The sequence below is a fragment of the Zophobas morio genome, unplaced genomic scaffold (assembly GCF_036711695.1).
Source record: "Zophobas morio isolate AGI-343-1 ecotype UQ-CSIRO unplaced genomic scaffold, CSIRO_AGI_Zmor_V1 ptg000012l, whole genome shotgun sequence".
Classification (NCBI taxonomy): Eukaryota; Metazoa; Arthropoda; class Insecta; order Coleoptera; family Tenebrionidae; genus Zophobas; species Zophobas morio.
The window spans coordinates 6,025,930-6,053,355 of NW_026972117.1; the positions used below are offsets into that span (position 1 = coordinate 6,025,930).

At 32.5% G+C, this 27,426-nt stretch overlaps 1 protein-coding gene and 1 pseudogene across 1 annotated transcript in view; one reads left to right on the forward strand and one right to left on the reverse strand.

Moving 5' to 3' along the window:
* Positions 1-1,253: 1,253 nt before the first annotated feature.
* The window catches only part of LOC135127682 (P-selectin), a 66,692-nt gene continuing 40,519 nt past the window's right edge, over positions 1,254-27,426 (reverse strand). The window contains exons 4-16 of the mRNA XM_064054235.1: positions 24,991-25,113; positions 16,727-17,017; positions 9,957-10,106; positions 3,764-4,239; positions 3,480-3,714; positions 3,259-3,432; positions 3,029-3,208; positions 2,741-2,980; positions 2,513-2,692; positions 2,290-2,463; positions 2,058-2,234; positions 1,899-2,007; positions 1,254-1,851 (exon numbers count right to left, since the gene is read on the reverse strand). Coding sequence (XP_063910305.1) covers positions 1,575-1,851; positions 1,899-2,007; positions 2,058-2,234; positions 2,290-2,463; positions 2,513-2,692; positions 2,741-2,980; positions 3,029-3,208; positions 3,259-3,432; positions 3,480-3,714; positions 3,764-4,239; positions 9,957-10,106; positions 16,727-17,017; positions 24,991-25,113 — 2,786 coding nt within the window. The 3' untranslated portion in view covers positions 1,254-1,574. The remainder of the gene's footprint in view (positions 1,852-1,898; positions 2,008-2,057; positions 2,235-2,289; positions 2,464-2,512; positions 2,693-2,740; positions 2,981-3,028; positions 3,209-3,258; positions 3,433-3,479; positions 3,715-3,763; positions 4,240-9,956; positions 10,107-16,726; positions 17,018-24,990; positions 25,114-27,426) is intronic.
* LOC135127747 (golgin subfamily A member 6-like protein 26) lies at positions 19,796-22,417 on the forward strand (annotated as a pseudogene).

Below are 27,426 nucleotides of genomic sequence, written 5' to 3' on the forward strand. Positions count from 1 at the left end.
TCGAAAGTTGAAACAGCAGAAATTATGGTCGAAACCGGTTAGGATGTGTAACAGATCACGGATCATGGCTTATAAATTAAATCGTTTCCGAACGCTTAGAGTCGACATTCGCATGAGCGCGCTGTGGTCTGTAGATCAAACAAGTTCTCAGACAACGAACTGTAATTCGTGTGACCTGAATTAAAGTGAAGGAAACAATAATCAGCTTGTAATATTCTGGTAAGTCTAGTGTCAATTTGTCGAAAGTAAAACGCGTCGTTAAAAATATTATGACATTTTTTCTATTAGCCACTAACACGTGACGTTACGCTGTGGCAGGAACTCAGATGAAATGGAACATAATCAGGATGGTCCACATCCGACAAATCTGCAGGTTTAACTAAAAGAGCACCAATGTAGTAATTTGTTAGAAACTGTATAAATCTAATAGGTAGGTACTGTACCTAAAATAAAATGATCTGAACAAACATAGGAATACTTTACATTGGATTCTGTTAAATCCACTCGTTTCATCCTGTATATATTTACCTTTATTGTTGCGAATTGCTGGGAAAGGAAAATAAAATTTGTCCACATTTCTGGTGCTTCGATTCGCGCAACCCACAACAGCACAAAATTTAGGCATTTTCTCCTAAAATACAAAATATTATAATATTAAGCTGCCAGTGTACTTAAAAAACATTGACATACATTAACAACGAATTAATTTGCAAAACAAATAATATAAGATGCAGCGAAGTTAACCTGTACATCACATTGGAAAACATTATTTTTTAAGCATATTAAAACATTATGGTGCGTTTTACAGATATCTACACAGCCTAGAAACTGTAACAAACTTACCAAAGTATAAAAACACAGTTGACACACTCTCAAATTTAAATGAATTGCGAAAATATTAGCATTGACTCTTATGAGAAAACCGGTTAGTTGTCAAACGCTGCCATCTTGATCACCTCGGATGACGTCAAACACTGTTGCCAACATAAGTCGAGGAGTCCTCAACCATCATTTAATTTAAACTATGACGCTTCTCTATTTTCTCTGGTTATATTAATAAGTTTGAAAGTAAAACGCACACAAATAATGTTAAAAGCTGCAATTCTACACAATCTAAAGACTGTACTTAGGCAGAGGCACCTAATTCCTGAGTATGAATAATAAGTTTGGGACCACAGACGTAAAAATTATAGAATATTTCTATTGAGTTAGTCGTAGCAAGGATAGCCATCTTACTAATGAAACTACAAATATTTTATTTATTTGTTATATTTACTATAATACAATAACACTATCTTAGTACAAAATGAGTATTTACATTGGTCCACACAATTTAACCCATGAACCATTCACTCCTCCATTCACACAACACCCACCCACACAAATTTACAACAAGTAAACAATTTTTAATTTAAATCATATTTCCACTCTTGACAGTCATCAAATAAATAGTCCCCAACACATCAACTCTCCACAAAACACAATTTAAATTAAAAATCGTCCAAAATAAAACTCTCTACTATCAACATCTAGGTCTCGTTGTTTTGGTTCAGTTCACGTGATAACAAGTTCCCTCATCTGACGGAAACGCCATTAATGGTAACTACACTCCCATTTGACCGTCCAATGGGTTCAGGCTCGTAAGTGCCACTATCCCTACTCGTTTCTTCGTAAGGCGCGTCGTACATGTTTTCGTCGTGGATATTTTCATAAATGTTTGGCGGTAAGTGCGTGTGAGCGTACCCATTTCTGTCACTTAGCGTGGCGTAACTCATAACGGCTGCGTTTCTGTCTTCTTTGCGCTCCGCCCCTTCCACGTTTTCGGTGTTTTTCACTGGGATGGGCTTGCGTCTGAAGGGATTTGGTGAAAAATTTGTACTAATTGGGGTGGTACTTACAGTTTTAGGTAGATTATGCCGAGGAGGAGAAGGAGGAAGAGTACCACTCCGGCGCCTATGCCTATACTAGTACCTAGGTTTGAGGTTTCTTGTGGTTCTTCGTTCGACACTAAAATGCGTAAAATGCGTTAGTTTGTCTCGATGGTTTGCGGTACTTACTTTCACATCGTGGTTCTTCTCCCGACCACTCTCCATTTTCCATACATTTTCTCAAATAAGGTCCGATTCGTTCATAGTTTGGTATACAGTGGTACTCCACGCCGCTATTGTACGTGGTACCGTTCATTATAATCACCCGTCCGTTTTCTATTAACCCTGGGTGCTTACAGTCCATCACTGCAATCGAAATTTTAAGTAGGTACCATTAGTACCAAGATTGTTTTGTTCGTACCAGTACAAGAAGGCGCTTGACCACTCCACACCCCTTTCTTCAAACACAAACGAGTCGAGTTTCCTTGCATTATGTGCCCTCGAGGACAAGAATACACAGCGATTCCGCCCACACTATGGGTACTAATTTTGAACGACATCCCTTCCAAACTATCTGGATCTCTGCACTGAATCTCTAAAACCAAAGTTTGAACTCTTAAAGAACAAAAATTTGTACACCGTACCTCGACAAACAGGCGCGTTTGAACTCCAAGTACCATTTTCCAAACACAGCCGCCTCGATACCCCGTCAAGCTCGAAATTTTTGTTGCAAGAGTACAGCGCCAAAGCGCTATAGTAGGTCGCATTTGTGGCTAAAGTAACTTTACCGTTTTGGATTTCCTCAGGATTCGCACAGTCGACATCTACAAAAGAAATTAGAACCTCTGGCGGTACTCGAGTGTTTTACGTACAGACACACTGAGGTACGTCCCCGCTCCACTGCCCTGTATCCTCACACGTGCTTAAAGGCTCCCCTATAACTTTGTAGCCTCGTTCGCACCTATATTTCACCAAAGCCCCGATTTTGTAAGTGGTGGAGGCCACGTTTGACGAGTCCTGGGTTCGGATGAGGGTACGACCGTACATTCGGTCGTTTCCGGTCACTGAGAGTATACTATGTTCGGCGAGGACCGGTTCGGGACACCGAATTTCTAAAACGTGACTTTAGGAACGAAATTTATTGTGGTACCGCTTAGTACCTTCACATTTTGGGGCTGAATCGCTCCATTGTCTGCTTTCCAAGCAACGTCTGCTACGAACCCCGCTTAACCTATAGTTTTTGGTACAACTGTAGACGATTTGGCTGTCGAGGTACGTCGTGTCGTTGATGTAGTTGACGGTACCGTACAACATCGTAGGAACTTTACCACAGTCGATAACTACAAGCAATTATTTAGTAAACCGAAATAAAAAAATGGAAGGGACTTACATTCACAGGTGGGGGTAGTACCCGACCACTCTCCGTCTTTGGTACACGTGTGCACTGGTTCGCCTTTTAGCACGTGTCCAACTTCACAGTGGTACTCGATCGACGAATGAATGTTGAAGTCGTACCCGACGACGTAGCTTCCTGATGGAACTTCAGGTTCCTCGCATGTAATCACTGGAAGGAGAACATAGTACGAAATGGTACCACAATAAAGTACTTACATTCACACGACGGAGCGTCCGCAGACCATTTCCCTTCGCGTGTACACGTCTGTGTTTTTTGCCCATCTAGCCAATAGTCGTCGCCGCATTGGTACTCCACCAAGCTTTCAACTGTAGTGGTACCATTGGTTAGTATATAGCGACCATTGTCAATGTTGGGAGGGGCTCCACAGTCCACAAACTTGCACGAGGGAGCTTTACCAGACCACTGACCGCCCAATTCGCACGATAGTACCTTAAACCCCAAAATACAGCTTCAGTACCAAATTTTAAACAGTACTCACTCCTTGTCCAAATAAGATGAAGCCCGACTGACACGCATAGACCGCCGTGTCTCCAGCTCGATGACCTGAATTTTTCACTATACCTCCATTGATAGAAGGAGGGTCAGGGCACCAATCAAACAAACACTGAGGTGTGGAATTCGTCCAAGTACTATTTTCCCCACAAGTACGGACTTCGTGCCCTATTAAAGTGTAGTTTTCGTGACAGGTGTAGACCGCTTGGGCTCCATACGTAGTACGCTTGTCTTTTAGGGTCACAGTTCCGTGTTCAAGTCCCGGAAGAGTATCACAGTTGACATATTTGCACGTGGGGGCGTGTCCCGACCAGAACCCTTCGTTCCCGCAGGACCTTGTGGCTTCCCCTATTAACATTTGTCCTTCTGGGCACTGGTACTCGATGGTTGAGTTGACGTTGTAGTTGGTACCTTTGATGGTTGTGTTGAGTTGTTTATCGGGGCTGCCGCATGATGATGGTGCTACGATAAATAACAGTGAGCGAGTGTTATGGGTGGTTCGTGATGGGTGTGGTGAAAGGGTACACAGTCTCTAGAGTCTTAAAGTTCACACTAACAATTTCGTGCTTTCGCTGAAAAAGTACTGTTGCTCCAGAGTATTTGAGTATTGTAACACTTTACCAAATAGAGAGATTAGAAAGGTTACTCTAGTAAGGTAAAGTGTTATTTTCGGGTCACTGGTCTTACCTAATTTTAACTAAGTTTTTGATTAGTTTGCAGTACTTAAGTGTCAATAAAATGCAGCGATTTTCACTTTATAAGAAACTGAATGGGTGTTTACCATGTTAGGATCTAAGCAAACTGGTGGTAAAGTGAAAGGATACAGATGTTAGATAAATAACTTTGTAACGCATGCTTAAGTTTTATGTATTCAAAAAATTAAATAATCCTTGTTTTCCTTTATCCTAGTACTGAACTATACAGTAAACACATTTTTTCTACGACCTTTAAAAACCCATATATCTAGTAGTGATTAACCACACGTAATTGAAATAAATAAGCAAACGTTTCATCAAAACAAACAGCTAACTAACACATTTTCTGACTCCATAACCGGTTTTTGATTTTTAAAAAACGTGCGTGAAAGTTTTAAATTAAAATTAAAATTAGGTTTACAAAGAATGCATGTAACAGTCGTAAACAATAAATTTTAGTTAATTAATTTAGTCGTCTGAGTATAGTAAATTACGAAACAATTACTACAGATTATGGAGAATTACATTTAATTACGGTTACTTATAATAAATTTACATTTAACTTAATGACTTAGTGATTAATTTAGTGTTAATTTTGGCTAATTATGATTATTGTTTATTTACACTTTTGAGATCATTAATAAAGTGAATAATTCAGTAATTTAATAGCTTTAAAAGTTTTAATTTGAAATAAATTTCCCTTGAAAATGAAAATTGAAAAACCGGACAATTGAGAAAACAAAAAATTGCCGAACTAAAAAATAAAAAAGCTACAAAAAAAAATTGCAAAATTATTAAATTGAAAAGTCAAAAACTCGAAAACTAAAATCGAAATTTTGAAAATTTAAACATCAAAAAATTGGAAACTCGAAACAATGACTAAAAAATCAAAAAAGTGTAAAATCAAAAAACTGAAAAATCGGAGAATAATGGTAAAATCGAAAAATTTCAAATTATTAAAATTGAAACATGGGGAAGTTAAAAAATCGAAAAATCAACAAATTTTAAAATCGATAATATTCTAAAATTCAAAAATTGGACAATCGAAGATTGAAAAATTCAAAAATCCAAAATCGAAAAATAAAAAAAATCGGGGATCAGGAAAATCTGATAACTGAAAAAGCAAGAAATGAAAATTGTAAAATTGTTTCACTAAAAACCAGACACCTGGGAAGTCGAAAAATATAAAACTGAAAAATCAAAATATTCTAAAATTACTAAATTGAAAAATTGAAAAATTATTAAACTGTAGAAGTGAAAATTTTCAAAAATATAACATTGACAATAATCATTTTAAAATAAAAAAATTGAAAAGTCAGGTAACTGCAAAATAGAAAAATTATGAAACTAAAAAATCAAAAACTAGAAAAACTGAAAATGGATTATTTGAAAAATTAAAAATCAAAAAAATTGGAAAATCAGAACAATGAAATTGAGATATCCCAAAATTGAGGAAAAGTAAAATTAAAACATTAATTTAAAAAAGTTTAAATTAATCGCAAAATTAAAATTTTGAACAGGTAAAAATCAGAACATTGAAAAATTGTAAAATTACAAAATTGAAAAATTGGATGTAATTGTAAAATCGAAAAATTATTAAAGTGTAAAAACTGTTAAGTCGAACTGAAAAATGAAAATCAAAATAAAATAAAAAATTGAGAAAACAAACATCTCATAAATGAAAAATAAAATTGTACACTGAAAAATTGATTCATTAAAAACCGGACAATTGAGAAATCGAAAAATTGTGAAAATATAAAAACTAAAAAATAAAAAAGTTGCAAAATTATAAAACTGAAAATTCGGACAATTGCAAAACGGAAAAATTACAAAATTGAAAAACTGGAAAATTGCAAAACTATGAAATTGACAAGTCAAAAACTTCGAAAATCGAAATTTGGAAAAATCAAAATTCAAAAAATTGGAAATTCGCAACAGTGAAAAAAAATCAAAAACTTTAAAAATGAAACATTATAAAATTGAAAACTGAGAAATGAATTAATTAAAAACCGAATAATTGACGCATACAAAAGTTTTAAAAATATAAAATTGAAATATCAAAAAAATGTAAAATCCAAAACTTGAGAAATCGGAGACCTATAAAAACGAAAAATTCTAAAATAATTAAACTTATTAAAATAAATCTTGAAAATTTAAAATTAAATATTGAATTATTGAACAATTAAAACTTATGAAATTGCAAAATTGTAAAATTACAAAACTGAAAAATTAAATAATTGTAAAATCGATAATATTCTAAAATTCAAAAATCGAACAACTGAAGGATTTAAAATTCAAAATCGGAAAATAAAAAATCCAGAAATTTGATTCCCTAAACTCCGGACAATACGAATTGAAAATCAAGTCTGAAAAATTAAAAATTAAAAAATTGGAAAATCAAAATAATGAAATTCGGATAATTGAAAAGTCGAAAATTGAATATTTGAAAAAAAAACGAGAAATTTTAAAGACGATGAATTATAAAATTCAAAATTGAGAAATTGATTAATTAAGAATCGAATAATTGAGGCATCCAAAATTTGCGAAAAAGTAAAATAGAAACATGAAAAAAGTGTAAATTAATCTAAGAAAACGAAAAAGTCTAAAATCATCAAGCTGAAAATTTAAAAATTTGAAAAATGAAATTGAAATTTTGAATAATTAAAAATCAAAAAATTGAAAAATTGGATAGTTGTAAAATCGAAAAATTACTACACTGCAAAAATGAAAATTTGCAAAATTAAAACAAATGAAAAATCAAATAATGATAAAATCGAGAATTTTCAAAATATTAAAATTGAAACACAGAGAAGTTGGAAAATAACAAAATCAAAAAATCAAAACATTTTAAAATAGATAAAATTCTAAAATCGAAACGAAAATTGTAAAATTGGTTCACTAAAAACCGGTTAATTGAGAAGTCGAAAAATATAAAACTGTAAAATTAAAATATTCCAAAATTACAAAATTGAAAAATCGGATAATTGTAAAATCGAAAAATTCTTAAACTGTAAAAGTGAAAATCAAGAAAAAATTGAAATTAATAATTTTAAAATCAAAATATTGGAGATCCGATAATTGCAACAGAGAAAAATTATGAAACTAAAAAATCAAAAACTCGAATAATTGTAAGTGAAAAATTTGAAAAATTGGAAAATCAAAAATTGATGAATTGAAAAAACTAAAAATTTTACAAAACAATGAATTATAAAATTCAGACTTGAGAAATTGATTAATTAAAAACCGAATAATTGAGACATCCAAAAATTGTGAAAAAGTAACATTGAAACATCAGAAAAGTGTAAATTAATCGAAAAATGGAAACATCGAAAAATGTAAAAAATGAAAACTGAAATTTTGAACAGAAAATCAAAAAATTCAAAAATTATAAAATTACAAAATTGAAAAATTGGAAATCTAAGGAAACGAAAAATTGTAAAATAATTAAATCGAAAAATCAAAAATTTGAACATTTCAAAATCACGAAATTGAAAAACTGTAAAATTATAAAATGAAAAAATTAGATAATTGTAAAATCTAAAAATTATTAAACTGTAAAAATGAAAAATTGCAAAATTATAAAGTTGAAAAATCGAATAATGGTAAAATCCAAAAATTGCAAATTCTTAAATTTGAAACATGGAGAAGTTGAAAAATCGAAAACTGAAAATTCTAAAATCGAAAAAATTCCAAAATTTTCAAATATTGCGGAATGAAAAATCCAAAAAACTAAAAGCAAAAAATTAAAAAATGGAGAAACTAGGAAATCTGATAATTGAAAAATCAAGAATTGAAAATTGTAAAATTGATTCATTAAAAATAAATATATGAATATTAACTGAAGAGTCAAAAATTGAATATTTCAAAAAGGCGAAATTTTAAAAACAATAAATTATAAAATTTAAAAAAATATTAATACATTAGAAAAGTGTTAATTAACAGAAAAATTGAAAAATCGAAAACCTCAAAAATCGAAAAATTATTAGATAATTAAACTGAAAAATCAAAAACTTAAAAATTTAAAACTGAAATTTTGAATAATTCAAAACTAAAAAATTTACAAAAACGATAAATTGCAAAATCTTAAAATAGAAATATTGAGAATTATAAATTACAAAATTATAAAACTGTAAATTTAAACCATTAAAAAATGGAAAATCACAATAAACTAAAAAATCGAGAAATGGAAATGGAAATCTGATAATTGAAAAATGAAAAATTGTACATTGAAAAAATGATCATTAAAAATCGGAAAAAGAGAAATCGAAAAATTGTAAAAATATAAAACTGAAAAATCAAAAATTGCAACATTACAAAATTGAAAAATCGGATGTAAAATCGAAAAATTATTAAATGGAAAAATTAAAAAAACACGTAACTGCAAAATAAAAGAAGCACAAAATTGAAAAATCGAAAAATTATAAAATTATGAAACTGAAAAATAAAAAACTTGAAAAATTGAAAATTGATAAATTGATTAAGTAAAAACCAATAATTGCAACATCCAAAAATCGGTTTCCTTCAAAAAGAAAAGTTGCAAAATGATTACACTGAAACATTTAATAAAAAATAATTCATAAAAACATTATTCATCTCTATATATGTACAGGGTGTTTTTCCGTAAATAAAACGGTTCAAAACGACAAAATTTAAACCATATTTAAATAACCTACTCCCTGTACAATTTCTCTTTGTTTCGTTGCAAAAGCACAAAACTGGAAACGTTTGATCCGTAAATAACTATGACCAATATTACTCAAATTAGGTAATTAATATGTACGGCACAGTCCGATTTAATTGGGTTATTGACATATGTAATTAGTGTTTGTGTACAGTTACATGCTAGTGATACGCGTGTCGATTTAATTTCATAGCAGTTGGATTCTGATTCCAATAATAGAAAACCAAGCCGTGAACCATGACGTGATTACTGATATCCACCTGTATTCAAAATTCATTAAAATTTCGAATTTCCATTTCGTCATTGTTCGAGTGATGTTTTCTTACTTTTCGTAATTTCGACCAAAAATCGTCCAAGCATCCGGGAATTTTGGTCGGTGATTAAGCTTATGAAGCTCCGAAGTTATTGTTCATTATTAGGACCGCCTAAATTACCACGCTTCAAGAACTTTTGAATATTCAGACGATGAAGTAACACCGACATCCTTCATAAGGTTGTAAAACAATAGATTTTTTAGGAGTAGCAAGTGCGTGTTGTTGGCCAGTAATTTAACTGACAGTTTAATAACAGATCTGACTTGCATGTAAATAAATTAACGACAGAATTGTCGCGTTTATCTCGAATTTTGTTTTTGGATGTTGATTATTGTTTTTATAGTCGGTGACATTGCATCTCAGCCTTCGGACTAAATGCATTGTTAGATGTGTTTTTATTGTTTGAAGACTAATATGCTAATGATGATTTAATTCGAATGCCATGGGTACTGTTGGGTACGGGGAGTTTGTTTTGTGATGGAGACTTACTGTGCTGACAGATCCATGGTAGATAGTCGAGATTGCATCCCACGTCATTCCATAGCCACCCGCGACCACCATCAAGGACCACGCAGTTTTGTTCGCCGTTATAGTTGTTCGGTTGGTCTTTTCCCCACGCTGGGCGCTGGACCAAATCGCCTGGACAAATTGGAAAGACACAAATTAATTAATTAATTCATAATTTCCGTTTGTTTGTGAGAAAACTTAAAATGTATTAAAGCAAACTACATTATTTTTGTAATGCTTGCTGATGACGTCATCGGTCTTTTAGTGGGGATTAAATACATCAGATTATGTACGACCGAGAAATGTAAGAAAATATTTTGCAAAAACTGTCCAAAAAAATCCCTGAAACAGATTTTAGTTGAATAGAAAAAGCATTAGTTTATCGTGAATTTTTCGAAGATGACAAACTTGAGAACAATTTACAACAACTGAGAAAAATACAAAAATCAGAAATTTAAAAAAAAATCGAACTGTAGTCCACTATAAAAGTCACCATCTTATAAAGAAGTATTTGCCGATTGTCACTTTGAAGCCATTTCTGCTACGGCTGCTCAAATACTGGAAAAAAATTGAAAAATGTTTTTAAAAATCGTCGAAAAAATTATTTTTGACCATAGCTTTCCAAATAATTTAGAAAAATAGATTCCAAAGGTTTTCCAAAAAAATGTTAAAAGGAACTCTATTCCAGTAAAAAATCACTATTTCATAAAGAATTATTTGCAAATTATCACTTTGAAGCTATTTTTGCTGCAGCTGTTTACATAATGCCGAAAAATTGCAAACATATTTTCCAAAAATTGCTCAAAAAATGTCCTAAAACAGACTTTACTCGAATCGAAAAATGCGTTAGTTCATCGTGAATTTTTTCGGAGATAACGAGCTCTTGTGATAACTGATAAAAAGAGAAAATTAAAAAAAAATTATTTACAAAATTTTACAAAAAAATGTTGAAACGAGGTTTAGTCCAATACAAAAGTTATTATTTCATGAAGAATTATTATCACTTTGAAGCCATTTTTGCTACAGGTGTTCAAATGATCAAGAAAAACTGGAAAATATTTTCAAAAACTGTCCAAAAAATTGTTGAAGCTGATTACTCGGAAAAAAGAAATTAGTTTATCGTGAATTTTTCGAATATCACGAATTTTAAAGCAATTCTACTATAGTTCTTCAATAATTTTGAAAAATAGAAATATCATTTCCAAAAGGTTAAAAAAAAAAATGTTGGAACGAAATCAGTGCCAATACAGAATAAATCACTATTTTGTCAACATGTATCTGCAAATTATCATTTTGAAGCCATTTTTGCTACAGCTGTTCAAACATTGCAGAAAAATTGGAAAATAATTTTCAAAAATTGTACAATAAATTGTTCAAACGGTCTACTAAAATAAAAAAGAGGTTCGTGTATTGCGAATTTTTCGAAAATAACGAATTTTATGACAATTCTACTACAGTTATTGAAATAATTTTGAAAAATAGAAAAATCATTTTCAAAAGTTTTCAAAAAAATGTTGAAATGAACTCTATACCAATATAAAAGTCATTATTTTATTAAGAATTTTTTACAAATTATCACTTTGAAACAATTTTTGCTATAGATGTTCAAATATGGAGAAATATTGTAAAATATTTTCCAAAAATTGTCAAAAAAATGGTTGCAACGGACTACTCGAATAAAAAACAAATTAGTTTATCATGAAATTTACAAATATAACGAATTCTAGGACAATTCTACTATAGTTCATTAAATATTTTGAAAAACAGAAAAGTTATTTTCAAAAGTTTCCCAAAAAAATGTTGAAACGAACTCTATTCTAATACAAAGCTCATTATTTTATTAAAAATTAACTGCAAATTATCACTTTGAGGCCATTTTTGCTACAGCTGTTCAAATAAATGGAGAAAAATTGAAAAATAATTTCCAAAAGGTTTCCAAAAAATTTTTAAAACAAACTCTATTCTAAAAAAAAGTACAGATCATTACTTTGAAGTCATTTTTGCTACAGCTATTCAAACAATGTCGAAAAATAGGAGAATGTTTTCCAAAAACGTGAATTTTTGAAAACAACAAATTTGAGAACAATTTGACTATAGTTCTGCAAATAATTGAATAAAATAGAAAAATAACTTATACATTTTTCCAAAAAATGTTGAATATAACCATTTTCTATTTAAAAAAACACTGTTTTATTAAGAATTATCACTTTGAAACCACTTTTGTTACATGTGTTCAAATTATCAAGAAAAATTCGAAAATAGTTTCTAAAAATTGTCCAAAAAATTGTTGAAGCTGACTACTCGGAAAAAAGAAGTTAGTTTATCGTGAATTTTTCGAGTAAACAAATTTTAAGGCAATTCTACTATAGTTCTTCAAATAATTTTGAAAAATGGAAAAATCAGTTTCAAAGGTTTTCAAAAACATGTTGAAACGAACTCTATTCTAATACAAAACTCATTGTTTTATCAAGAATAATTATCTGCAAATGATCACTTTGAAGCCATTTTTGTTATAGTTGTTCAATTAATGGAGAAAAATTTTTGAAAGAGAATATACTCGAATAGAAAAAAGAATTACAGTATCCTCAATTTTTCGGAAATAAAGAACTTGAAGACAATTTTACAATAGTTCTTCAAATAATTTTGAAAAATTCAAAAATCATTTTTAAAGTTTTTCCAAAAAAAATGTTGAATTGAAATCAGTTCCAATACAGCTTTTCCTGCAGATTATCATTTTAAAGCCATTTTTGCTACAGTTGTTCAAATATTGGAGAAAAATTGGAAAATATGTTTCAAAAATTGTCCAAAAAAAAAATGTACAATGGACTCCTAGATTAAAAAAAAGGTTCGTTTATTGCGAATTTTTCGTATTTAACGAGTTTTAAGACAATTCTACTACAGTTATTCAAATCTTTTTGAAAACCAAAAATTGATTTTCAAAAATTTTCAAAAACGTGTTAGAACGAACTCTATTCCAATATAAAAGTCATTATTTTATCAAAAATTAGCCGCAAACTATCACTTTGAAGCCATTTTTCTATAGCTGTTCAAATAATGTAGAAAAATTGGAAACGATTTTGTAATAATTGCCCAAAAAATTACTGAAATGGAAAAAAGTGTTAATTTATTGTGAATTTTTCGAAGATAACAAACTTAAACGCAATTTTACTATAACTCTTCAAATAATTGTTGAGAAAATGAGAAGAATAATTTCCAAAAATTTTCCAAAACAAATTTTGAAATGAACTTGATTCCAATACAAAATCACTATTTTATGAAGAATTATTTGTATTTTTGTTACAGCTGTTTGAATAATGGAGAAAAATTGGACAATATTTTCCAAAAATTGTAGAAAAAAAAATCCTGAAACAGACCTGGGTTTTTATTTTGAAAAGAGCCTTACTTTATTGTATGGCTACAGCTCTTCAAATAATTGAGAAAAATAGAAAAATAATTTTCAAAATTTGTCCAAAAAAATAGAATAATCAATATTGCATCAAGAATTATTTACAGATTATTACTTTGTAGCAATTTTTGCTACAGTTGTTCATATAATGAAGAAAAATTAGAATTGTTTTTCCAAAAATTGTTTCAAAAAAATTATTGACACATATACTTGAATAGAAAAAAGCGTTAATTTATCGTGAATTTTTGGGATAGATATTTTTCAAAAGTTTTCTAAAAAAATATTAAAACGAACTCTTTTCCAATACAAAGTAACTATTACATAAAAAAATACTTGTAGACTGTCACTTTGAAGCCATTTTTGAGACAGCTGTTCAAATACTGCAGAAAAATTGGAAAATATTTTTCAAAAATTTCAAAAAAATTCTTGAAGCAGACTTTACTCGAATAGACAAAATCGTTAGCTTATCGTAAAATGTTTTAATATAACTAACGTGAAGACGATTCTATTATAGGTCTTCAAATAATTGAGAAAAATAGAAAAAATATTTCCAAAATTTTTCCAAAAAAAAAAAATGTTGAAACGAACTATATTTCAATGCAAAAATCATTGGTTTATAAAGAATTCTGCAGATTATAACTTTGAAACCATTTTTGCTACATCTGTTTAAATAATGGAAGAAAATTAACTAATATTTTTAAAAATTGAAAAAATTAAAAAAAAACGGACTTTGCTCGAACAGAAAAAAAACTTGTTTTATTGCGAATTTTACGGACTTAATGAACTTGAACACAATTTGACTATAGCTCTTCAAATAACTGAGAAAAATAAAAAAATCCAAAATTTTTCCAAAAAAAAAAAAAATGACGAATTCTATTCTAAAACAAAAATCACAGTTTTATAAAGAATTATTTGCAGATTATCACTGTGAAAAATATTTTCCAAAAAATTGTCCAAAAAAATTGTCCAAAAAACATTGTTGAAAGAGACTACCCGAATAAAAAAAAGGTTAGTTTACCGTAGATTTTTTGAATTACACAAATTTTAAGACAATTTTACTTTCGTTCTTCAAATAATTTTGAAAAATAGAAAAGTCATTTTCAAGTTTTCAAAAAAAAAAATTTTTAGCACGAATTCTGTTCCAATACAAAAGTCATTATTTTAGCAAAAATGTTCTTCAAAGTATCACTTTGAAGCCACTTTTGCTACACTTGTTCAAACAATAGAGAAAAATTGGTCAATAATTTCCAAAAATTGTTCAAAAAAATTCTTGAAGGAGGATTTACTCGAATAGAAAAAAGCTTTAGGTACTTTATCGTGAATTTTTCGGAGAAAACGAACTTGTACACAATTTTACTAAAACTCATCAAATAAATGAGAAAAATAAAAAAATAGTTTCCGAAAATTTTCCAAAAAAATGTGGAAACGAACTATATTCCAACACAAAATTCACTGTTTTATGAAGAATTATCTGCAGGTTATCACTTTGAGACTACTTTTATTACAGCAGTTTGAATAATGGGGAATATTTTTAAAAAATTAGTATAGCGTAAAGAATTATTTGCCGATTATCACTTTGAAGCCATTTCTGCTACAGCTATTCAAATAATGAGGAAAAATTGGAAAATGTTTTCCAAAAATTGTGTCCAAAAAATTGTTGACATACATTACACTTAAGAATAGAACCCCGCCCACCCGCCCTATCTCAATTATTATATATATTTTTTAAATCTATATTTCTCTATAAACATTTACCATTTGAAACATGTTTTAAGTTTCTTGTTATGAAAAGAAGACTATGTATATTTAATAAAAAAAGATAAAATATAAGCCCCGCCCACCCACCCTATCGTAATTGTGACGACTTTTTTATACGTCGTGAGTTGGGGGGTGGAGCTAAATTGCAAAATACATATTTCTCTGTAAAAATCTACCATTTTATAATATGCTTTCAATTTCTTTTATGAAAAGAAGACTATGTATTTTATATATTATTAATTATGTATACGCCATGCTACAAGTAATAAAAAATTGGAAAAAAATTTCAAAAAATTGTCCAAAAGATTAAATTACAAAGTAGAATAGAAAAAAATTTTAGTTTGTCGTAAATCATTGAGAAAAATATTAAAATAATTTTCAAAAATTTTTCAAAAAAATATTGAAATAAATTATTCCAATACAAAAAAATCACTATTATATAAAGAGATTATCACTTTCATACCATTTTTGGAATGGAAAATAATTTCGATTTTTTTTTTTCTAACAATTCACTGCGAATGTGAATAAATTTTTATCATAACCTAATTTTCAAATAACCGAGAAGAACGGGAGTCAATCTTCCAAAAAAATAATTTAAACGAGTTCTGTCTGGATAGAAAAAGCATTAGTATACAGAAAATTTTTCAAAGATACGAAAAAATAATGAAAATATTTTTCAAAAATATTTCAAAGTTGAAGCTATGACATTTTTTTTTTATTTCACAAATTGGAAAAGCACTATTTTTATGGAAATGAGGAATTTAAACCAAATTCTAAATTGTTTGAACTTAAAATATTCTCCGTTTAATTTAAAAAACAGAAAATATTTATTAGGTACAAATTTTACTCATTAACTATGAAATAATAATAATACGAGTAGGAAGGTGATCTTACTGTTATATCCATTTCTTGATAAACATCTTACCTTTAAAATTTTATCTATAAATATGCAAATTATAAAACCACTACAACTTTACCTCGTTTCAAAACGCTAAAAATAAATTTTTATGTGGATCAATGTCAAAGTTAGAAATTACGATAGGCGCATTAAAACGAACGATAAATATTTATCACAGCGTGTAAATTCACGAAGCACCAATTTTGGCTAAAAGCATCATCAATTTCTTCCAAAGAAAGTAGCACTTGAATTTAGAAATACCGTAAGTAAACAGTAGCCATCCATCTTCGACTTTTCATCAACATTAAGATAATCTCAACAACCCATTCACCATCAACTACTCGTGTTTTCTAGCACACAACACGTCGAAGTTACCAGAAAAAGTGAAACACTTTGTGAGGTTCAATGCATTATTCACTTTCCCATCGACAAATAAACAACTAAAAAAATCGCGAGAGAGTTCGAGGAAGTCTTTAACAACATCCACACAATACATACACAATTTTTTCTACTTTTTCAGCGATGATCGCATTAGATGCAATTATTACGTTATACCGCAACCTTGAAAATCTCCGCAATCATGTCATTTTAAAATCGTTCGTCCTGTAGCTGTGTAAGCGTTCTCACGATTATCCTAACGGATGTTTCGTCTAATCGCCGAACATAAAAACAACAACAGATTGGACTCACCATTAACCCATTTCCACACTCTGGAGGTGATTCCTGGCTCTTTCTGGGCGCCGATCCACACCAGCTGGGTCTTCAGCATGGGTTTCCTTCGTTCCAGTTCTGCGAAGAGGAAGGAGGTCGCTCCGGCTGTCATCCCGTGGACGAGATCGCCGTTGTGGCCTTTGCAGTAGTTGCGGGCCTCGACGAAGGAGCCGCCCCTGGACACGCCGAATTCGTAGCAGGTCCGGGCGAAGGCGGCCAGTTGGACGTCTTCTGGGGCGCCGCGGGGGGCGCAGCGGTCCACGGAGAATTCTAGGGGAATACAAAAATTGAGTGAAGATGAGAGAAATAAAATCGAAACATCTAGACGCTTTTAAAATTCTGAATTTGAAAAAAATTAAACAAACTGAAAGAAGTAAAACGTGTTCATATATTTTTTTATTTGTTAAATATAATTTTGTACAATATGATTTAAGCACAGATTTGATTCAAGAAGGTCGTCGATGTGGACCAACGTTTTATAAAAAGAATTTGAACATTTTTCCTTTAGCTTCTGTCAGTTATATTATTATTCTGTATCGGTATATACTATTTGTTTTCCATTTTCTTCCTTATACGTATATTTTTATATCTTTTAACTTTTTAGTTTATAACATATTTTCTTTTGCTCTTTGTCTCCCTTCTTCCCGCTTCTTCACATTCATCGTCAAACCAACTTCTATGTTTCTGTTGATTCTGCTAGCGATAAAAAAGAGACGAAAAAAAGCCACAAAAATTTATTAAAAAACGCAACAATAAAACGAAAAACAAAAAATTAAAAAAACGGCAATTAAAAAAAGTAGCAATAAAAAAAGGAAAAGGGCGACAAAAAAAAGATGGAGAAAAGACAAAAAGCGACAAAACAAATACAACACAAAAGGCTAAAAAATGTAACAAGAAGAAGACAACAAAAAAACAATAACAAAAAATGATAAAAAGAGACAGAAAAAACGCAAAAAAACAAAAAGCGATAAAACGACAGTAAAAGTCAAAAAAGGGGGCACAAAAAAACCTTAAAAAAAAGGGAAGATGTAAAAACGAACGAAAAAACAACAAAAAAGCAAACTGATAATAAAAATTGGAGAAAAGTGAAAAGTCGACATAAAAGAAAAAGAAAAAACGCAGCAAAAATAACACAAAAAAGTAACAAAAAAAAGACAAAAAAAGGTAGGGAGATAGGATGATTAAAATATAAAACCTGAAAAAAGCCAAGAAAACACTACAAAAAAACCTGACCAGAAAAAAGCAACAAAAGATACCAAAAAACGACATAAACAGGACGTCGGAGAAAGACAATCCCGAGAAAGGGAATCTCGTGAAAGAAAATACTGAGAAAGTCTATTCTAAAAAGGAGAATCCGATAAGAAAAATAAAAAAAATAGATAGAAAGTAAATCGCGAAAAAAAGGAATTTAAGAAAGGAAATCTGAGAAGGACAATATAAGAAAGGGAATCCGAGAATGACAAGCCTGGAACGAGAAATCAAAAGAGAGAACCACGAGAGAAAAGAAATCACAAGAAAGGGAATCCCGAGAGAAGAAATCACGAGAAAGAGAATCCCAGGAAGATAGAATCCCGAGAGAGCGAATCACGAGAAGGGAATTCCAAAAAAGCAAAACTCGATTATGAAAAGTCCGAGAAGAAGACGCCCGAGAAGGAGATTCCGGAAACAGAGAATCTCGAGAAAGAGAAACCTGACAGAATCTATTCCAAGAAGAAGAATCCGATAAGATGAATCCCAAAAAAAATCGCTAGAAAGGAAATCGTGAAAAAAGGAATTCAAGAAAGGGAATCTGGGACAACAATCTAAGAAAGGGAATCCGAAAATGTGGAGCCTGGAACGAGAAATCGAGAAGGAGATCCACGAGAGAAAAGGAATCACAAGAAAGGGAATCCCGAGAGAGGGAATCACGAGAAAGGGAATCCCGAGAAAGAAAATACCAAGAAAGGCAATTCCGACAAAATCAATCACCAGAAGAGAAAAATATGTCCTAGATAGAATCTCGAGAGAGTGAATCACGAGAAGGAGTTTCCCGAAAAAGAGAATATCGAGGAAGAGAGTCCTGAGAAAGTATATTCCAAGAAGAAGAATCCGAGGTTCCAAGAAGAAAAATCGGAAGAAAGGATATCGTGAAAAAGAGAATCCAAGAAAGGAAATAGGGGAGAGGAAGGACAATCTAAGAAAATGAATTCGCGAACGAGAAGGAGAAATTTAGGAGAATCCCGAAAAGGATAACCCAATTAGAACCTCGAAAGGAATTTTGTCAAAGGACAGCCTCGAAGAAGGGAATCCCGAGAGCGGAAATATCGAGAGAACCTATCCCGAGAGAGAGATAGAGAGAGAATACCCAGAGAGAAGCCCGAGAAAAAAAAATTAAGAAAGAGAAATTCGAAAAAAAAGCCCGCGAGGAAGACGTCCGAGAAGGATAATACCGAGAAAGCGAATCTCGAGAAAGAGAATCCTGAGAAAGTCTATCCCAAGAAGGATAATTCGAGATTTCAGGAAGAAAAATCGTGGGAAGTAAAAAATCGTGAAAAAAGGAATCCAAGAAATCGAATCGGAAGAAGCATATAAGACGAATACTCCGAAGACATTTTTACAGAATTACGAAAAAAAAGGGAATCACGAGAAAGAGAATCCTGGAAAAAGCAATACCGAAAAAGGAAATTTCTAGAACTTGAAAAAAGGGAATCTCGAGAGATGGAATATCACGAGAAACGATCCCGAGAAAGAGGAGCTGGGGAAAGAGAAACTCGAGAAAAAGAATCCCGAGAAAATTTATTCCAAGAGGTGAATCCGAAAAGGAAAATTCCAAGTAGAAAAATCGTGAAAAAAGAGTCCAAAAAGGGGAATCTGGAAAAAGCATCCAAGAAGGGAAATTCGAGGAGGACAATCTAAGAAAACAAATGAGAGAACGAGAAACCCGGAACTATAAATCGAGAAGAAGAATCCTGAGAAGGGGAGCCCGAGGAGAAGCCTGAAAAAGGGAATCCCAAGAAAGAGAATCACGAAAGAAAACGAATCACGAGAAAGGGAATCCCAGAAAAAGCAATGCCGAAAAAGGAAATTTCTAGAACAGGAACTTGGAAAAGTAGAATCTCGAGAGACAGAATATCACGAGAAACAATCCCGAGAAAGAGAAGACGGGGAAAGTAAAACTGGAGAAATAAAAACCTGAAAAGAGAACGTCGGAGAAAAAAAATCTAAGGAAAGGGACTCTCGAGAAAGAGAATCCCGAGAAAATTTATTCCAAGAGGTGAATCCGAGAAGGAAAATTCCAAGTAGAAAAATAGTGAAAAAAGAATCCAAAAAAGAGAATCCGAAAAAATTATCCAAGAAAGGAAGGACAATCTAAGAAAACAAATCAGAAAACGAGAAACCCGAAACGAGAGAAAAGGAATTATAAGAAAGGAGATCTCGACAAAGGGAATTTCAAGAAAAGCAACTCCTAGAAGGAGAGAATTCCGAGAGAAACAGTCCCGAGAAGAAGGTGTCCCAGATATAATCCCGAGGGAGTAAATCACAAGAAGGGGATTACCGAAAAAGACCATCTCGATAAAGAGGAGTCCAAGAAGGAAAATACCGAGAAAGAGAATCTCAAGTAGGAGAATCCTGAGAAAGTCTATCCCAAGAAGAAGAATCCGAGATTCCAAGAAAAAAATCGTGAGAAGGGAAATCCAAGAAAGGGAATCGGGAAGAGGCATCTAAGACGGGGAACTCGAGAAGGACAATCTAAGAAAGGGAATCCGGGAAGGAGAAGCCTGGAACGAGAAATCGATAACAAGAGGAAATCACGAGAGAGGGAATCCCAAAAAAGGGAATTCCAAGAGAAGCAATCCCGAAAAAGACAATCTCGAGAAAATGAATCCTGAGAAAGCCTATCCCAAGAAGGAGAATTCGAGATTTCAAGAAGTAAAAAATCGTGAAAAAAGGAATCCAAGAAACGGAATCGGGAATAGGCATACAAGACGGAGAATCCGAAGACAGTCCAAGAAAATGAATTCGAAAATGAGATGGAGAACTCGAAAAGAATCCCAAGAGAGAGAACCACCAAAGAGAAGGAATCACGAGAAAGGTAATTTCGGAAAAACAATCCCGAAAAATAAAATTTCTAGAACTAGAACCTCAAAAAAGGGAATTTCGAGAGACGTAATATCGAGAGTAACAATCCCGAAAAAGACAAGCGGGGGAAAGAAAAACTCGATAAAAAAAGCCTGAGAAGAAAGAAAACGTCGGAGAAGAACAATCCCGAGAAAGGAAATTTTGAGAAAAAAAAAATGACTAGAAAGTTTGTTCCAAGAGGTGAATCCGAGAAGGAGAATTCCAAAAAGAAAAATTGCGAGAAGGAAATCTTAAAAAAAGAATACAGAAGAGGCATCCAAGGTTCCCTGAAGCGGTATCCGAGGAGGACAATCTAAGAAAAGAAATCAGGGAATGATAAGCCTGGAACGATGAATCGAGAAGGAGAATCCTGAGAAAGCAAACCCGAGAAGAAGTCTGAAGAAGGGAATCCCAAAGGAGAGAACCACGCAAATAAAGGAATTATAAGAAAGGGAATCTCGACAAAGGGAATTTCAAGAAAAGCAACTCCTAGAAGGAGAGAATTCCGAGAGAAACAGTCACGAGAAGAAGGTGTCCCAGATATAATCCCGAGGGAGTAAATCACAAGAAGGGGATTACCGAAAAAGACCATCTCGATAAAGAGGAGTCCAAGAAGGAAAATACCGAGAAAGAGAATCTCAAGTAGGAGAATCCTGAGAAAGTCTATCCCAAGAAGAAGAATCCGAGATTCCAAGAAAAAAATCGTGAGAAGGGAAATCCAAGAAAGGGAATCGGGAAGAGGCATCTAAGACGGGGAACTCGAGAAGGAAAATCTAAGAAAGGGAATCCGGGAAGGAGAAGCCTGGAACGAGAAATCGGCAAGAAGAACACGAGAGAGGGAATCCCGAAAAAGAGAATCTCGAGAAAATGAATCCTGAGAAATCCTATCCCAAGAAGGAGAATTCGAGATTTCTAGAAGAGGCCTACAAGATGGAGAATCCGAGGACAGTCCAAGAAAATGAATTAGAAAATGAGATGGAAAACTAGAAGAGAATCCCAAGAGAGAGAAAGGAATCACGAGAAAGGTAATTTCGGAAAAAACAATCCCGTAAAATGAAATTTCTAGAACTAGAACCTCAAGAAAGGGAATTTTGAGAGACGTAATATCGAGAGTCGCAATCCCGAAAAAGACAAGTAGAGGAAAGAAAAATTCGATAAAAAATGCCTGGAAAGAAAGAAAACGTCGGAGAAAAACAATCCCGAGAAAGGAAATCTTGAGAAAAAAAATGACGAGAAAGTTTGTTCCAAGAAGTGAATCCGAGAAGGATATTTCCAAAAAGAAAAATTGCGAGAGAAAAAAAACTAATCTTAAACAAAGAATAAAGAAGAGGCAACCAAAAAGGGGAATCCGAGGAGGACAATCTAAGAAAAGAAATCAGGGAATGACAAGCCTGAAACGATAAATCGAGAAGGAGAATCCTGAGAACGCGAGCCCGAGAAGAAGCTTGAAGAAGGGAATCCCAAGGGAGAGAACCACGCAAAAAAAGGAATTATAAGAGAGGGAATCTCGAGAAAGGGAATTCCAAGAAAATCAACCCCGAGAAAGAGAGTCCCAGAAGGAGAGAATTCTGACAGAAACAGTCCCGACAAAAAGGTGTCCCAGATAGAATCCTGAAGAGTGAATCAAAGAAGGGGATTCCCGAAAAATGGAATCTCAATAATGAGGAGCCCGAGAAAGAAAATACCGAAAAATAGAATCTCAAGAAACCGAATCCTACGAAAGTCAGTGTCAAGAAGATTCCAAGAGTTTAAATTGCGAGAAAGGAAAACGTGAAAAAGGAATCCGGAAGACGTATCCAAGACGGGAAATCTGCTAAGGACAAGCCTGGAACGAGAAATCGACAAGGATTAAGAAAGAAAATTCTGAGAATCTCAAAAAAGAGAATCCTGAGAACGCCTGTCTTACAAAGGAGAATACGAGATTACAAGAAGAAAATCGCGGGAAGGAATATTGTGCAAAAAGGAATCCAAGAAAGAGAATCCGGAAGATATATCCAAGACGGGCAATCTAAAAGGAACAAAAAGAAACATAAGGCAAAAGGAATCCCGAGAGAGAAAATCACGAGAAAAAGAATCCCGAGAAAAGAAATTCGAAGAAAAGCAACCCCGACAATGAGAATCGACTGGAAAGGATTCCGAAAGAAACTTTTCCAAAGAAAAGATGGCCCAGACAGAATCCCGAGAGAGTGAATCACGAGAAGGGGATTCCCGAAAAGGGAAATCCCTATAAAGAGAATCCTGAGAAGAAAACGCCCGAGGAAGAAATTCCCGAAAAAGAGAATCTCGAGGTAAAGAATACTGAGAACGTATATCCCAAGAAAAAGAATCCGAGATTCCAAGAAGAAGAGAAGGGAAATCGTGAAAAAGAAAATAAGGAAGAGGAATTCAAAACGAAGAATACGATAAGGACAATCTAAGAAAATGGATTTGCGAACGAGAAAAGAGAAATTCAGGAGAATCCGGAGAAGGGTAACCTAATTAGAACCTCGAAAAAGGGAATACCGATGAAGAAAACCACAAAAAAAAGGATTACGAGAAATCACGAAAAAGGAATTATTGAGAGAGAGAGAGAGAAAGAGAGAGAGAAGACCCAGAGAGAAGCCCGAGAAAAAAAAGCCGAAGAAAGAGAAATTGGGAAAAAAAGGCTGAGAGGAAGACGTCGGATAAGGGAATCTCGAGAAAGAGAATTCGGAGAAAATTTCCACGAAAAGAAATCGTGAAAACAGAAATCCAATAAGGGGAATTTAAGAAAACCAATCTAAAAAAAATCCGAGAACGACAAACTGAGAAGGAGGATCCTACAAGTGGATTTCGATCAGAAGAATCCTAGAACAAGAATTTCGAGGACAATCCCAAGAAGCGCAATTTGAGAAGGGAAAACTCGAGGAGGGGGAGTCGAGAAGGAATAATCGGAAAACTGAATCTGAGAAGTAGAACCGGACAAGGAGAATCAATCTCAGAAAGAGAATTCAAGAAATTCCGGGAAGGAAAATCTTGAGAAGGAAAATTCCGAGAAAAATCTCAAAATAATCCGGGAAGGAGAATTAGAGAGTAGAAGTTCGAGCCAGAGAATAGAAGAGGAAAATCGGAAGACAATCTGATATAAAAAATCCGCGAAAGGGGAGTCAATAAAAAAAATTCCTGAAAGAAAAACCGGGAAGCTGAACTCTGACAAGGAAAATCTCGGGAAGGAAAATCTCGAGAAAGAGAATTCCGAAGAAAATCCAGGAATAATTGAGAAGGCAAATCGAAGGAGAATCGGAGAAGGAAATTTAACCACAAAAATAGTAACAAACTTTCACGAAGTTACAATGCACAAAAAATAGGCGCACGAACTGTTCAAATCTGTCAGTGTCCAAATCCAACATTTCTAGCATTGTCCGAACCACCTTGCACAAATCACTAGAGCATAAAAAACAATTTCGATTATTAACTCCGACTCATTTTCCACAAACCCGTTTTCTTCCGACGTAGAAAAGAAGAAACTCCGCAAACAATCCTGAGAACGGCTCGAAATTATCATTGTTCCCAACACAATCTGCGTACCCGCTGTGCTCTTCACAATTAATAACAATAGCATATTTCCATTCATCCATTTCTTCTAAATACACCCTAATTAAAATGCTACCAGTGCAACGAAAAGCGAAAGCTGCTCGAAAGCGATACCGACGAACAAGAATTCAAATTTAGAACCATGACCGTGTCGAAATTATTATTACAGACACAAAATAAAATCATAACCGTCAATACCGACAATCAGGCGAGAGATATTATTGGAGTTTATAATAGAATTTTAGAAACCTTGAGCTTGGAAGAAGATTAAGATACGAAATATCCTTAGTTGCTTGTAACGCATTATCTAATTATGTTACTTAGATTGTTTTAACTGAGTGTTTTACACCTTTCTAATTACATTACCGTCACAATGCTAAATAAATAATGATAAGATCTGTCTAATGAAACCTTTATTTAAATTTCGTGTTATGACTTAATAGTGAAGTCAGCGGATGCAGCGGCTCTTCAGAATTGAGTCAGAAGCAGATCTATATTTACGCGATAACTTCATGTACTTATTTAAGTTAAAGTAACGCCTTATTCATTACCTAACATAAACGTTACATAAACGTCATTCTGCATACACTTACCATCCGTGGTGAAAATTTCCACTTCGCACAAGGACAGCGATCCTTCCACTCCTACCAGCTGCAGGAAAACGAATTGTCCTGTCAGGACCCTGGCACAGGTGAACGTTTTCGTTATTCCCTCGTCTGCAAAAGCCAGTTATTGTTATAATATGCACAACAAGCGGAACGAATTCGTATTCAGTGAATAGACACATTTGCTTTCATAATATTTGTCAAGCGGTAAACGCAATGCAAATGCCACTTTCGTTTGTTGCTAAAAAAATAATTCCAACAAAATTATACCAATTCGAAATTTTCGTCGTCGCGAGGTCGTTGCTTTCTCGAAAATATTGCTCATGTATAGTGGCACTCAAGGTCGCTAAAAAACCAGAAGTGTGGCAGAAAAATAACTGAACGCGCATTCATGCGAAAATGTTGCCCGATTTGATTTGCCTTGTAGTAAATCGTGGACGAAGAACGTGAGTAATAGTTTGATATTTCAGAAACCTAAATAGTTGCAAAGTTGTCGATCGTGGAACGGTTCTTTTGTGGATGATTTTTCGTCTTGGAGGTGTCGAGTGAAAGAGTTTGAGTGTTGTTATTTATGTAAATTCGCTGGGTTTAATTAATGCACTCGCGAAAAACTGGATGGTATTTCACAGTTGCTAGGCAAGAGGTTGAAAGTGTACGTGTGCTGAGTTTTACTTGAATTTAGTTAATTATTTATTTTATTCAGTTTTACTTTCAGTTGACTTTCATGTTTCATGTGACAATAATAATTAACGTAACTGTAGAAAATTATACAATAGGTGGAAGGCGTGGCGAGGAGCCGGTTTTTTGTATGAATAATTATTAAAAAATTAAAAATAGAACACATATTTTATTGCGTTGTTAATATATTCCTGATTCTGTTCGGGAATTTTTGTGAAAAAATCCTGTGATTGCACAACCGGTTGTCGAAACCAAAAAGAACTTAATTAGTTTGTCATTTAAACAAATTAATTGTGTTAACTTGGAAATATTTTTGAACTGAGAAAAAGTTGAGAGATTGCGGGATTCTCAATACTTAAATAAACAAAGTCATAATGGCATAATTATCAAAAAAATTGGTCGACAGAACTTCCCTCGTTCCTGAATTGCAGCCCAACAAATCCCGCTCCTTTGATAAATTACAAAAAATACCGAGGAATCGAACAACCGAAAAACTAAACTCGAGAAATGAAAAAATAATTTAAAAATCGAAAATTGAAAAACCGATAAATCGAAATCCGAAAGTCGAAAGATCGATCAAAATCCAAAAATTGAAAAAAATGAGATTTTGAAAAAAGCCCAAAATTGAAAAATTGGGAAATCGAAAACTTGAAAAATCGAGAAAACAAAAAAATGAAGTCGAAAAGTTTGAAATCGGGAATTCGAAACAACTAAAAACCGTAACTAGAAGTCGAGAAATCGAAAAATCTACATTCAAAAAAATCGAAAAACTTAAGAATCGAAAAAAAATCGGGAAATTGAAAAATCCCAAAACTGAAATGTTGAAAAATTGAAAAACCGTAGAACCGAAAAGTCGAAAAATCGAAAAACCGACAAATCGAAATTGAAAAATCGAAACATCAAAAACATGGTAAAATTAAAAAATCGATACATCGAAATTTCGATAAATTGGAAAACTGAAAATTGAAAATTCAGAAAACTGAAAATTGAAAAATTTAAAACCCGAAAAATTGAAAACTTGAAAAATCAAAAATTTCAAAAATCAAAAAATTGAAAAACGGGAAAATCTACAAGCGAGAAGTTGAAAAATCGAAAGATCAAGAAATAGAAATATCTAAAATTAAAAAAAAATTAAAACGTCGAAAAATTGAAGAAACGAAAAATTGAAAAATCGAAATTTCGAAAAATATCAAAATTGAAAAATATTAAAACTGAAACACCGAAAACTTGAGAAATCGAAAAGAATCGCTTAATAGCGAAATTGAGAAAAGGAAAAGTCGAAAATTTCGAAACGAAAAATTGACATATTGAAAAATCGAAAAATTTGAAAAATAGAATAACTGAAGAATCAAAAAACTGAAATCGTAAAACTAAAATGTCGGAAAATTGAAAAACCGAAAACTCTAGAAGCGAAAAGTCGAAAAATCGAAAGATAGAGATATCAAAACATAAAGTAAGTGAAAAATTTAACATTTAAAGTCCATTGTAAAATTCGAAAATTTGAAAACTGAAGTAGTAAGAAGCCGAAAAATCGAGAAATAAAAAAATTGAAATAAAATGAGATTTTGAAAAAAATGAAGTCAAAAAAATTTAAAATTCGAAAATTGAAAAAATATATACATACTAAAAAGTTTAAAATCTGGAATTCGAAATATAAAAAAATGGTAAAATCTAAAAATGGAAAAATCGTTAATATAACATTTAAAAAATCGAAAAACCAAAAATCAAAATACTAGAAATCGAGAA